The sequence below is a fragment of the Aquila chrysaetos genome, chromosome 22 (assembly GCF_900496995.4).
Source record: "Aquila chrysaetos chrysaetos chromosome 22, bAquChr1.4, whole genome shotgun sequence".
In the NCBI taxonomy this organism is placed as follows: Eukaryota; Metazoa; Chordata; class Aves; order Accipitriformes; family Accipitridae; genus Aquila; species Aquila chrysaetos.
The window spans coordinates 21,856,518-21,870,921 of record NC_044025.1 but is presented as its reverse complement, the minus strand read 5'-3'; the positions used below and the strand labels follow the sequence as shown (position 1 = coordinate 21,870,921).

Below are 14,404 nucleotides of genomic sequence, written 5' to 3'. Positions count from 1 at the left end.
AGTGCCAGTGGGAAGTTTTTCTACATCTACAGCACCATCACTTTTTCTTAAAGTAGCTGAACAAAATGCTAAGCAAACCGTTTATTCATTGTAAAATTAAGACTGTTGTTTCAAAACATCTTAAAACATGCATGCAGTACCGAAAATATGAAGCTTTCTAAGCCATGGCATTAGAAATATTTGTTAAAAATCAAACAATTCCCAGATGTTACTACAGAAGTCTATAAAGTAAGGGTATCTCAAACTTTCAACAGAAGCACTCTGCACAAGTTACGTATGCATATATATCCCACCGGATAAAAACTGCATACCCGCAACACTGCTGGAAGCACCAGCTGCCACACAAACCCAAACCTAAGAAGAACACCACAACCTGCAGGAAGATGCTTCTGCAGGAGCCGCCAGCAGCAGCCCCCCCTTGCTCCCTCAGCAGCCGTGCGCTTGCTCACTACTGAGCTCCTGCACTACTGTACGGAGTTGCCAGCTGGGCCATCTGCTGCTTCGCCAGCGACCGACTTAGCAGAAAACCAGGAGAGTACAGCCAATTCCCTCCCGAGAAAAACGAATGACGCTTCCAGACCTTTAATGCTCTTAAAGCATGGGTTTAACTTCAGTCATCCACAATGGATACAGTACAAGTATTGAAATTTGGTTTTCAATTTAAAAAAAAAAAAAAAAAAAAAAAAGACAAAAACTTCTCAAAAAATTGAGTCAAAAACATCTCACCAAGGAATAATCTTTTAAGATCACAGCTCTACTGTTGCGAGTTTAGTATATCTATACACAGTAACTAGCTCCACTAAATAGAATATTATGTAAGAAAACTGTTAGGAGATCTTGATACAGGATAGATGACAGTGGAGACGGCCATCAGCACACTGGACTGCAGGATGTTTGCAGCCAAACATTTCCCTAAGTCTCTGTGAAGTGGGATGTCAGGCTCCTCTGCTGGCACGGCTCATCTCGAGGACGTGGAACAATGCTGTGTCCTGGGACAGCACATCAGCAGCTTGGTCAGCATCACCAGCTCATAGTCCCTTTGCCGCTATCCTCAAACCCACACATACTTCCTCGTCTCTGTCATCCGAGAAGTATTGGCGTTGTATTTACTCACTGAAATTAGCCACGTGAATAAAAACAACGATCTGAAAAGCCGGCTGATCCATCACCATCCAAGAAGCCATAACTCCATGAAGCAAAATCAAAACATTATATAATTTAAAACCCTTACGTTAAAGATTTCTGTAAAGTTGATCCTCCTTAAATAAAGATTTTGGACTTTTAAAACAGACTGAGAAAGCTTCAGGTTAAATGCCTTAAATTTTCTTTTATGTTTTAAACACTTTCAAAATCAAAGGAAAATAAGATTGAAAATATTTCAGGTGTATTTAGAAGTCTTTTTTTTTTTTTTTTTTTTGGCAGTTAACACATTGCAGGTACAACTCTCATCACTTCACAAGGAAAAAAACTAAAAAAATGTAAAGTACCGGAACTGCGGGAGGCTAAAGTCACCACACAGAGATACCAATTCTTTCCTCACTAGGGAATCCCATAATATTTGCGTGTCAGTGATTGACAGCTGTCAGACTGAACTGATTGACAGGCCGCACAGCACATAACTGTAAAGTCTATCCACTTGTTATAAAACAGAATACATAAAATGGTTACAAAAGGCTTTTGGAGAAAAAAACATTATTTCAAAAGCAAAACAAACACAATCTCTCTTCTTTTAACTTTTCAATTTTAGAACAATCATGCAACAACAAAACAAATATTTACTTTTTTTTAAAGTCTTCAACTGCACTATTAAGCTGCAAGAATGCTTTAAAATTCCATATTAATAATCAAAATGCAGTATGTAAAAGTCTAGTTTTGAAGTACATCAGTTCTCCTCTGAAAGCACAATCATTTATTGAAAATATCAGCAATAAGTCAACATTTGAAAAAAAAAAATCAAGTACAGAATCAGATCAGGTCAGACTACCTAGATTAAAAAAAAATATGCAAAACTTATTCAATAACAAATTTGTCACCAAATCTAACCTGTTATTCAGCATTTTTCTCTTCTGTAAGCATTCTTAGTAGGTGAAATTTGCAATAACTTTATACTACAAAATAAATATTGCAGACTTTAAAATGTCAAAAATGATTAGGCTTTAGAGGTTATTTTCTCCATTCACACAACACACAGGGACATTTAAGGAAGTGGCTGCGTATTTTGATGATAACATTTGATGCCACCTCCATAGTAGCCTGCCTCCCCAGTGGTGAAAGCCTGCTCCCTGCTATTGACAATACGGTCAAATGACATTTGGAATTCATTAATCTTTAATAGCTGACCTTTAATTCTAATAAGCAGCAGTTTATACGCAAGATATATTTACTGAAAGATTAAAAAGTCACTAAAGTGCTAGCTTTTAGATGGAAAGAGAAGATACGGAAGCTGTTTGAAATTTAAACGGTGTATCCTACAGAGAATTTCAAGTTCTTACAGCCTCCACTGAGAGAACAGAGAGGTAATGGCCAGTTCTGGGGTTTCCAGCCAAACAGGACAAGAATCCTTTTCCTTTTAATGCTTCAGGATAATATAACTTAAAAAAAAAAAATTAAAAAAAAAACAAACCAAAAAACCAGGCATTATTCCAGATAAGAATATAATGTTACTTGCTTAGGTAAACAAAACAACAAAAAAAGTGTGATTATTTAAGTAAACTCAGCTTCACAAATAAATGTAAGTTCAATTCTATGTACTCTAAAAGTCAGTATACCTGCAAACTTAAAATAGTTAGTTCAGAAAGACCAAAGGGACATCAGTGAAGTGTTTACATTGTAAAACCTCTATGGAAAGAGAAGGACCATGTCTCAGAGAAGGCACACTGGAAACCAAGCACTGTCTTTGTCCCATCTCACTCAGACTCACACCATTCACACTGCTGGAACTAAAGTCACCTTACCTTCTCACCTCTGGTCTTCGAATCTTCTTTTTCCTTCTTTCTTGCCGCTGTGATAAACTCATTAAACAAGGCCTCTCGATCTTTCATCTTTTCAATTGCCTTGAATCTCGAGTCTTTAGCATGCTTGGCTGCAAATTCACTAAAAGTAGTTCTGCAACAAAATGGCAAGTGAACTCATTTGGCAGAGCTGTCTTTGCTGGGAAGCAGGTTCAGCAGAGAAATATTTCTTCTGCTAGAATACATGCCAGAGCACAATTTAAAAAAAAAAAAAAAAAAAAGGCAACTTCCTATGGTCTCACTATAGAGATGTTTGATCAATGAACTATATAGAAAGCAGTCAGGTTTAGGCACACACATGAAAGGTACTGTTAGAGACTTACGGGGGGGGGTTTGTTTATTTGTTTGAATACAGCTACCTGCAGAAAGTGCAGGTATAGGAAGAGAGATTACAATGCAACCAGAAGAAGAAATGAAAAAAACTCAGTTGTCTACAAAAAAATCTTCTTTTTTGTGGGTTAGCAGTTCAGCCACCAGTCTGTCCAGGTATTTCACAGCTGTGAAACTGAAAATTTTACATGCATTCACTTGCAGCCAAACCATGCTAAGAGTTCACCAAGAAAATCATCCTTTGGTATTAGTCACAACAGAACACTGGCTGAATCAATTTTTCCTCCTACAGTGAACATTGTATAGCCTAATCTTAAAACACACGGAGCTGAAAATATTTTAAACACTATGGGCAGATGCAGCAATACTGGGCTTTGAACCCGTTATCCCCACAGCATTTCCCTGACTGTTCTCTCACCTCCAGGGCCAGATTCCAATCTGTGCAGTAGATATAGTACTGCCACTTACCTCGAAAAAAACCACTACTGTGCTTTTTCCAAGCTCTGATGCAAATCTGGCCCCAAGAATACGTGAGACACTTATAATCATACGAATGTTTTCATCACAGCATGGAAATAATTAGACTTGGAAAATCCAGCCTACTGTTGCTGTAGGGTAAATTGAAACAAGAAGAGAATTTGGCAGCTTATTCAAAAAGATTAGAAAGTGAATGTACAGCTATATTGAAGAACAAGAGCTGTTTAAGTGAAGTGGAACACAAACTCTTGGGCATGTTGGACTGAGATAGATGATAAAAAACCAGTCTGGCACTCACAGAAGTACAGCAATATCTTTAGACAAACACTGAAACCAGAAGACAAAGGATAAGATTAAACAAGACAGTATTTCAGCTGGAACTCTTTCCCACCCCAACCCATAATGAGATCAGAGTCAGTCCCAATATGACACATCGGAGATATCTTGGAAGTTGAGGATACTAAAGCTAACATAATAGTCCATGTTAATCTCTGAATTATATATTAAATTTATTACTGATGAACTTTTTCTTAAAACATTTCCATGCCTCCATTCTTCCCAGCCTACTACTGTTGAAACTGCTACCCTTATTAAATGAGCAGACAGGTGTTTTAAATGAGAATTAATCAGATTTGAAGTAATTTAAAAGTTAACATAACACTAGCTTCCACCAGATTTCCAAAACGGGTCACTGAAAAAAAAATTAAGCTGAAGCGAAACAAATGAGTTGTTATTTCACTGTAAAAGAATTAACGCCAGATAAGCCAAGAGATGCTGCAAGAGAATGCTTTAGAGCTCATCTGGTGACATAAGCACATACTTCATGAACTCTATGTGAGAAAGCTGTGAAGCAAACAATTCTAGCAATAAAATCTTGAATGTTAGTACATGCACTGTCATCACCTCGCTATTACCACTGCAAGGTCTGAATGTGAGGGGTATGTAATAATTTCTATATTAAAGAAACCAGAACATTCTATCATATGAACATACTTTGTAACCAGAAAAACATCCCTTCAGCCCCCTCCAGACTGAAGAAACCTCCCTGGTACTTCTCTGAGACTACTAATATTCTTAAGAAGAAACAAGGTTATTAAAGAAACCTTGTGGTGGATCATGAGGACTTTCTCACAATCCGGACAGCATGCTGGGGATTTCTTCAAAATTACTTAAAACATATAAATCATTATAAATCACAAGTTCTACCATTTCATGGATTAGGCGAATACAAGCAGGCAAAAGAAGATTTCAACAATATCTGAAGATTTTTCTCCTCTTTGCCCATTTTGAAAGAGTTTAATCTACCTAATACCACCCAACATACCTTGTTCTAATAGAGCTTATGCATACAAAAACCAAAAGAAGCTCCTACCTTGGATTAATCTTTGCTTCTTCCATCATTTTCTTGAAATCCTCCTTGGCCTGCATTATTTTGTTTTTCTTCTCCTTGCGCTCTTCTTCTGCTCGGGTTTTCACATACTGATCAAATACCTACAGAAACACCAGTCACCAACATAAAACACAAAAACCTGAAGCCACATAAGCTCTAGGCAAGAGGGAAGAAAAATCCCATTTCTTTCGTCCTACTTCCCTTCCTCCCACCACACAACCAACATAGATGAAGTAGAAAGAAGGGTTAGGGACTCTTTCTATTTGAATATGCAAATTACTCCAATCTGCTGAACATGTAGTATATTGTATCTAAACATGTAATCTAAGACCTGCGAAGAAGTTTCTTACACACATACATTACGTCAACATTTTTCTGGGTCATATGCTTAAGACAGCAGACACTTCCTGTATTCTTGAAGTTTTCATTTCCCTACATCCATTTGAAGAAAAGCTTCTGGAGTGAGAACTTGCTTAACAATACAAATGCGCTTTAGTTTTTCCCCCAACCACTTTTTTTTTTTTAATAAATAGACAGAGTATTCATTATGCCAATATTTTAAAGAGATACTGATGATTCTCACCATTTCATTCTGGTTTGGGGAGCTCTCTGTATGCATACAACTTTCACTGTGTTAAAATATTAGATATTCCAACCACAGGAAAAATAAAAACTATCAACTCACTTCTTTTCTTGCTGGCTTCTTCCATTTCCAGACAAACCCTAATCATAACAAATATCCCTTGCAACACTGATTAATCTGGAAGGTTAGCAGGAACAAAAATAGCAGACTGAGGATTTAAATAAAGTCTGTAGTAGCTGTGTCTGGATGGGGAGTGAATTTGACTTATCTTTTACCTGTTTTCTTTCTTTCGGGTTGAGAAGTAAGTAACGAGGATCAAAAACTATCTTGTGTAGCTCTTTCTCCCATGTTGAAAAAGCAGAGACCTTTAATTAAAAAAAGTCAGATTTTAACTAGTGGTTAAGTTTCCTCAAATATAAAGAAGCTGTACAGTTTTGCTTGAAAACTATAGGACATCTGATGAAAAGAGGGAAACAAACTCATCTTGAAGTTTTCATCACTAATAGATGATGGAAGCTGCCATAGCAAGTTTCAACACTAACTGGCTCTGAAAACTTCTAAATAATAACACATGCTTAATTACTACCACTGTGTGACATTTTAAAAAACAGAAAGTACATCAGAAGAAAGCCTTGAGATTCTATGTTCTCATATCGCATAACTGCTCTATATCTTTTCTAAACGTTATGAGTGTAACAGTTCTGCTACAAGAGACTGATTTAAACATGTTCGAGCTCATCTTAAACAAGCTTTATTAAAACTATCCCATGAAATCCAGTTACTGAAACTAAATGAAAGCTGCATAGGCAGCTGGAACCACTTCAATTTTTTAAAGTTACTGTATAAATTTACATTCTAATAGCCTAATTTACCTAGAAAAACTGATTGGTATCAAGCAGATTTCAAATTTAGTTAACTAAAAGCAAAGAGTCGCCCATTTAAGGATAAGAATGTACAAACTACAGCGGAACTTACTGTTTTTCTCATGTAGGAACATTTCCAAAAACATTATGGATGTGTCCAGTTTGTGTGTCCTATTTATTTTCAATAGCAGCTTTCATTTAGGTAATTACTTAACTTGGGGAAAAAAAGTTAAAAAAAAAATTCTGTCTTGATACTGTTTAATTTCAGTTACTTAGTAATCAAAATTTTGCTATAATTATAACATTCTTTGAAATATGGAGTCTTGTACCAAATGCATCCATTAATCAGAGGAAGGATGAGATTGTTTTCCCTACATAAAGCACCGCAGGTTCTGAATTCGCTAAGAATTGAGACCTCTGCCTGAACCTCCCCTCCCTCCTTCTCCCCCCTTCTCACACACACACACACACACACACACACACTGATTTCTCTGACCCCTCTTTCTAGAAGCATGTCCTTGAACTGTTTCATCCGAGCCTCCAGAGGGACAATGGCTCTCTCTCGAGCAGCTTTAATTTCAGCTTCCATAGCAGCCTCCTTCTCTGAATCAATATCTTTGTTATCATCTTTCCTGAAAAAAATTAAACATACAGTATAACTTGAGAATTAATATGTCAACCCTGTAGTTTAGAAATTGAACTACACCAGGACAGAATGGATATAACCAATTACTTCAGAAGCACAGGCTTACAAATCATGAAAGCTGTTCTTCGAGACCTGGATATGAATGCTTTCATATTGAAAGAGCTCAAGAACCAAGGTATTCTCAATAACTTCAGTGCCAACAAATGACTCCAAGAAGTTAGCATGTTCTGGTTGTATTCAATGGTCTCACCAGATGTACAACAGTTTTCACATTAACTGCATTAATTTTCTTATCTCCTGTTCGAGACCATGAGGCCCTGTGAAAAGACTATGGCTAAGGGAGTTAGTTCAAATTGAGAGTACCTTATAATCATTACAACAGAAAACCCTGTAACACAAAAGATACATTCATCCATCAAAGCGTTTCTGGAAAAACGTGTGCTGTTTGTTGATTTATGTTTACTAAGTGCAAATGTGCTTCATCCCAAACAAACTCAAAGCCCTAACTGCTAAGAACTTTATGATCATCCCTAAGAGTACACCATAACAAATAAAATTGTAAAACTACTTTTAAAGCAGTGCATGTAAGTAACTTGGAGTGATGTATATTGCTTCCAATGCGCAAAACAGACAAAAAGATGTAAATAAAACTCTTAAACTTTTATAATAGAGTGAAAACAGAGTAATCACTAGGAAAATCTAGATGGCTGCATTTTTTGGCAACAAAATCTTGTGCACAGAAATTAACAAGCTAGATAAACAAACAACAGAAGCAAACTATTTCAGATAAAATGCACTCAAAATATTCCTTGGATTCAGCAACTTATACCATTTATTTCCATTTCAAATGATTTCCAAAGGACATGCAATTTCCTCTATACATGAATTTCAGCTCAGAGAAGTATCGAATACTTGAGCTGCTAGAGTAAAACAGCAGAAAGTTGATGACTCTGTTCATCAATCCTATTAATTACTGTTCTCCTCTGCTGAATACAACAGCAAGGTATACACACTGCTCAGATTAAAAACTTTTTTATCTACACAGACTACTTAGTATTGAAAAAGCAAACTTACTTGCGCTTTTTAATTTTAATAGGCTCATCTTCATTTGCTTCCTCTGTAGATTCATGCTCTTCTCTAACTGTAACAGATTTCAGTAATACTTTAGATTTTATATTTATGAAAAGTTTGTAATTTACAAATGAAGCCTTGTGCAAAAACAGAGGACAATGTGTGCAGCAATAATGTACTCTGACAAAGGAAGACATATGGTTTTCAGTCACTTTTGGAATAACACTATCAGAATTTGGTGGCAGGACTAATGGACTTGCGGCCAGCTTTGGATTTAAAATGACAAACACTGACCTCTTATTTTGAGGGGAAAAAAAAACTCAGGCTAAACAGTCTAATGAAGGACATTTGGATCTCCTGATTACCTACTTGCACTTTGCTCTCCTCCAACTACCAAGCCCACATGTCATCCCAGGATCATTTACTAGAACTCATGCCAGAAAGAAGTCTCATCTCAGCAGCCTCTTGAATGTTCTCTGCTCTTGGCAGCTCTTTCCAAAACTGTATTCCAGTTGACGTTCTCTAAGTTAAATCCTCTTCTGTGAGAGCCCATTGGTACATTATGATTAATCTTTTCTGGCCCCCAAATTCCTCTTGCTTATAAAACAAACAGAGTCCCTTTTTTTAGTCAGTAAAAACTGTGGGTTTTTTCAGCCTGTTGGCATTTAGAAAAAAAATTAACCTTGTTAGTATCTACTTTCTTCAATAGACTGGTTTTTTTGAAAGGACTATAAATCTGCATTCCCACCAGCATTCTTAAATTCTAAAACTACATACATTTTTCAACATGTCTTTACGTTTCTCTCACTTATTTAAACATTACTAGCTTTGGAAATCAACACAAAATAAGTGATAAGAAGTCTGAATATAATTTAAGAAGGCAGTAAGATTGCTCTTACTAAGTTTTTTTCCTTCTTCCATTCCTTTTTTGTGAGGAGGTTCTTGAATAATTTTGTCCACATCAGCTCTTCCAATTAGGTCATCTGGTCGGTCCCACATAGAAAGACGAGTGGTAGGGTTATAGAAGAAAACTCGCTCATCGCCAGTCCACACCACACACCTAGAAATTTAATAGTCAGACAGGAAGTCTTGTATTATCTCTGTCTTCATTCATTCTGTATACGTGTTACCATGTTCAAAGACTGAAGCAAGCATTAATGACAGATTAAAGATTAAGGACAGATCCAGGTTATACATACTGCACAACTACCAAACATTCCTACTGTCCAAATGGGATACTGAATTATTGCTTTTCTCTGCTAGCAGATTTGAAATGCAATTTTTAAAATACTTTTTATCAGGAGCTGCAGTATACTCAGTTCTTCTCTAAAAAAATGTTTTAGACAGCTGAATCAGATTTTGGGATAAAAACTACCTCATCTCTTCAATGCCCCACGAAATATCAGAAAAAGCAACCTAATGATCTTGCCAGAATTTTATAAATGGCAGGATGAAAGAACTGCAGAGATCATTTGAAAAGAGACAGTTTTAAATATCAAACGTTAATAAAAAAAGCATCGATGGCTAAATTGCAAAAATTAAAACCATGTCCCTTTCCCATTTCCCATCACTAAGATTTCTACCGTGGTCATCCGAAGACACAAAGATGATTTACACATATTACAGCAAGAGTAACCTCATCATGACATTATACACAGAGGCACCTGATGAGTATCTATGCCAAGTAAAAAACAAAAGGATTGTTTTGGCCAGCAGCCGCACCCATTTGTTCCCCAAGGCATAAGGGCAAAAGAAGTCCAAGATTATTTTTCTTTGGCCAGTATTTCCTACCAGATCAGAAGGAATCACTGGCAGATGAAGGGGGCTGGGATATGACTTCTATACTGGTAAGGTACCACATAGGACTGCAGTTAGCGTGTGGTATAAAGGCTATACACACACCACTGAACATCATGAGTACTGGCACAGTGTGAACAGCATTGCCTGGAGGAATCCAATGTTATCTGAGACAGAAGCATACCAAGAACAGGATCTATACACTCTATTACTTGTTCTAACTACCCAGCGACCTTCCTGGTGGCTATGGGAAATCGTGTCTCAGTCCTGCAGTAGGAGGCCACAAGGGAAACCGTTACCTACCATGGGGTTCCTGGAATAGGAGTGGTTGCAACTGGCTTGGCCTTCTGAGCTGCTTTTTCTTCTTCAGTCATTTCTTCCTCTTTTGGCTCCTCAAGGAAAAAAAAAGTTAAAGGATTCAAGCAATGACCACTAGCTAATTATTTATTATAAAGTAACTAACTTGTTTTAAAGAAGAAAATTTATTTTGAAACAATGCTAACAAACAGCTCACAATTACACTTCATCCATGCCTAAAACAGAAGCATTGGAATTTCAACAGTAACTGCTACTCAAAACTCAGAAAACCTCTAAGTGTTTACTAACTTTTGACTTCATTGAAACCTTATTTAAATGCCTTCCTAGATCTGCACGAATCCTTGAATCAAGGACTGAATACAGGGGCAAGGGTGTAGCTTCTCACAAAGAAATTTTTATTTATTCTTAAAATTAATTTACTTGAAAATGAGACACAGAGTGTGAAACAGTCAAAAATCTGCAATAACCTTTGTAGCAGAAATAAGCAAACTAACAACTACCTCAAAAGTGAACAGGGTAGAGTGGTAATAAAAACCAGCAACTGAATTCTGTGCTTTTGCCTACTAAGCTACACTGAAGTTCGCAGAAATCAGTATAAAAGCTTTAATTTTTATTCAAACACTTTAGCATCTTAAAGAGCTATGCTTTCTCAGCATGACAAAATGCCTCACAAGAAAAAAGTTAATTTTGTTTACTGCAACGTAAACACTACTGACATTTTCAAGGACAGGTGTTCCTAACAGACTAAACTTATCAGTTACTGCACATGGAGATCGTGTAAGCTTTGTTTCAAAACTGTTCAAAATAAGGAAGTAAAGAAACAGAGAAAAAGCTATTAATTTAAAGATTTCAAACATTCAGGACTAGTTTCATTTTTCTGAACACCTTAAAATCAGCAAAAGAACATCATGTCTATGTAATTAGCTAATTTTTTTTTCCATGTTCTTACTAATTTCTTAACTCACGTGCTCTGTATTTTTCTTTTAAGTGTCCTTTTTTCCTTATGTAAAAAAATTAATTAAAAAAGGGAAAAAAAAAAAAAAACCAAAACAAACTATGAGCCCAAAAAGGAAGGCTTTCAAAAATCAGCCCAGGAATTTAAGAACTCAAATTACTAACCATGTCTCCTGTCAATATGCCCGGTCTACAGATGCATCCACAACTGTAGGATGTAGAATTCAAAATGGCAATACTGACTATTTGGTTGCAAGGTTTTTTACCTCCTTTATAAGTTCTTTTATAGGTTCTTCTTTTGGCTCTTCTTCTTCTGTCTCCATTGGTAAAGGCTCCTCTGTAGGTTCTTTAATTGGCTCTTTAATCTTCTCTTCCATTTTTTCTAAATAAAGACAGAATTTTCCTTAGTATTATTAAGAAACCATTATAGAACAACAAAGTTATTTTTATCAGTATGATTTTCCAAGCACAACAGCAAAACAAAATTTATTTTTAATGTATTTTCACTGCTTTCTGTCCTCCTTGGGCTTTACAGTGTCTGCTTATAAAGACATGATTATCTCCTGTACCAAGATGTACTTGGGACTGGAAAACGAAATATTGTAAGGCAGCCTATTATATTAAAAAGCTAACTAAACTGTACCAACAGAAATAGCTGAAACCCCAATAAATGTATCAAACAACAGTTGCAACCAACAGTGCAACACTGAAGATGACTTTCAGATTTGAAATGCTGTTGACAAAAAAAAAAAAAAAAAAAAAAAATCAGAGAAAATTCATGCAGAATCATCTGAGGATTGCTCTGCATCCATTTAAAATATTATAAAATGTATAAGCTTTACTCAGCAAAATTGATATTTGCTGTCTTAGATGTTTTCAACTCAGTAAAAAGAAGACATATTATTTAAAACTGAATTATTAGAAAGATGGGTATTAATTAAACTAACTAACTGTAAGCGTTCTGAATTTGCCTAAACAAAGATTTCTTGTAACTGAAAAATTCAGCAGACAATAAAAGGAAGAACTATTTGGGTCTGACTGGATTTGTTTTCCTAAAAGACTTTATAAACTGAATAAAAGCCACAGGATTTTTGCCCCTTCTTCCTTATTTATGATACAAGAACAATTTCCCTCCACTATACCACCACCCATGGATATAATGCGAATTCAATCAGACACAAGTCACAGAATATGACCAGAATACAACTTAGGGATGTGGACAGAGGGAGGTAATTTATTTTTTCCTCATATTCCAAATCTGTTTTTATACTTAGTTTATGAAGATCTGAAATTTAGCATTTCAGTGATCTTCATTCTCTCCTGGTTTACAGTCTTTAGAATAACTGAATTTTCCCCTCACTTTCTATTTTTCTGCAATTGGGATCTTCTCAAACACCTAAGTATGTAAAGTACTTACTTTCTACTGGAGTGGAAACATGCATTTACCCAAGTGTCTACAGAAGCCACTCTAGAACCAAATACTCTTACAGTACAGTGGGAAACAAAGAAACTATAACTTTCAGACTCAAGACCAACCCAAATGGATACTTATAACCAGGATTTAAAAATATTCTTCAGGGAAATAAGGGATTAGAAATATTCTCGTTCACGTTTTCCAACACAACCGTTAATGGTCTAAGCAATTTTGCCTAGTATACAGCTGCATTTAAAAAAAAATACCTTTTTCTTTCAGTTCTTGGGGTTTTTCCCATGTTGACTCCAAAGTCCTATTGTTATAATAGTAAGTCTTTCCATCTGCTGTTTTGTACTCTGTCCACTCAGAGACTGCTGTTGCTCCAGCCAACGTAGCAGGTGAAGCAGCAATAGCAACCTGAGGATGGATCATAGGTACAATGGGAGGGGCCATGCCTGGCAAGACACCTGTATAAAGAAGAAAAAAAAAAGAAAAAATAAAAAAAGAAAAGGAAAAAGGAAAGAAAACAGTAAGTGACAATGAAGTACCTAAAAACCAAAACCTAGCACTTCACTGTTTACAGTAAAACTTAAGTTACAAATAATCAACCTATATAAATACAGTTTTCAAAATTAAATTGGAAAGCAACACATTGTACTTAATTTCCTTCCCGTGTTTTACGATCAGTAATGCCCATATTACCAGGCAAATTAGATACCTTTTTATTTTGAGTAATGTGTAATTCTGCACAGCACAAAGCTTGTTAGTTTTTAGACATTTGCTTTAATACTTCAAAATTAAGTGCTCTATCAAAAAAGTCTTTATTAGATCTCTATAGCAAATAATTTTTTTTTTTAAATCTACTCCACTATTTAATTATGCTGTCATTTTAAGAGATATTCCTATCGCTCTTGAAAAAAGACAACAGTGGCTTGAATTTGAGCCATATAATACAAAGCAGAACTCTGATAGTCTTAAATCCTGACTTAAAGTTAACATTAATTCAGAGCCTTGGATAAAAACTTATGAGAATGAAATAATTTCAGATTGTGCAATGGTTTTGTTTAATACTGCAAATCGATCGGAAAAAACATTTTATTCACATCCTAAAGCAAAATGGCAAGTAAATAGCCAAAGATAAGAAAGCCAGAATGCTACATTTTCCTATTATTTCTCTACTCATCCCAACAAAATGGATATACTGAACATATTTGGAATGGCAAGTTCTAGAAAAACAAATTGAATAGGACTAGAACTACAAGATCATAATTTTGAGCCTTTAACGTTTATATGAAAAAGTCTATAATTTTAAATAGTGGAAAAGCACACATTACACATTGCCATAAAGTATTCTCAGTAAGCAACTTTTCTTAAATCCACAATTTGAAAAATGAAAATTTATACTAAGACGCACACACACGCACACCAACATGCGAGCACAATCATGTCACTATACATGTGGAAGTAGGAAAAACGAAAATCCACACACAAGAAACTAATAACTAAGAAGTATGGGCATGAAGAGATTCACAGTTATTACAGAACTCAAT

At 35.7% G+C, this 14,404-nt stretch overlaps 1 protein-coding gene across 7 annotated transcripts in view; it reads right to left on the bottom strand.

Annotated features, from left to right (window-relative positions):
- TCERG1 (transcription elongation regulator 1) overlaps positions 1–14,404 on the bottom strand; it is a 35,315-nt gene that overhangs the window by 7,767 nt on the left and 13,144 nt on the right. For 6 of the 7 annotated variants that reach the window (XM_029997951.2, XM_029997956.2, XM_029997950.2 and 3 more), the window contains 9 exons: positions 13,121–13,321; positions 11,707–11,822; positions 10,472–10,560; positions 9,271–9,431; positions 8,375–8,441; positions 7,151–7,286; positions 6,067–6,156; positions 5,191–5,309; positions 2,955–3,105 (listed from right to left, as the gene is read on the bottom strand). In XM_029997951.2, the coding sequence (XP_029853811.1) occupies positions 2,955–3,105; positions 5,191–5,309; positions 6,067–6,156; positions 7,151–7,286; positions 8,375–8,441; positions 9,271–9,431; positions 10,472–10,560; positions 11,707–11,822; positions 13,121–13,321 (1,130 nt within the window). The remainder of the gene's footprint in view (positions 1–2,954; positions 3,106–5,190; positions 5,310–6,066; positions 6,157–7,150; positions 7,287–8,374; positions 8,442–9,270; positions 9,432–10,471; positions 10,561–11,706; positions 11,823–13,120; positions 13,322–14,404) is intronic. The other variant, XM_029997952.2, reaches the window with a different exon arrangement.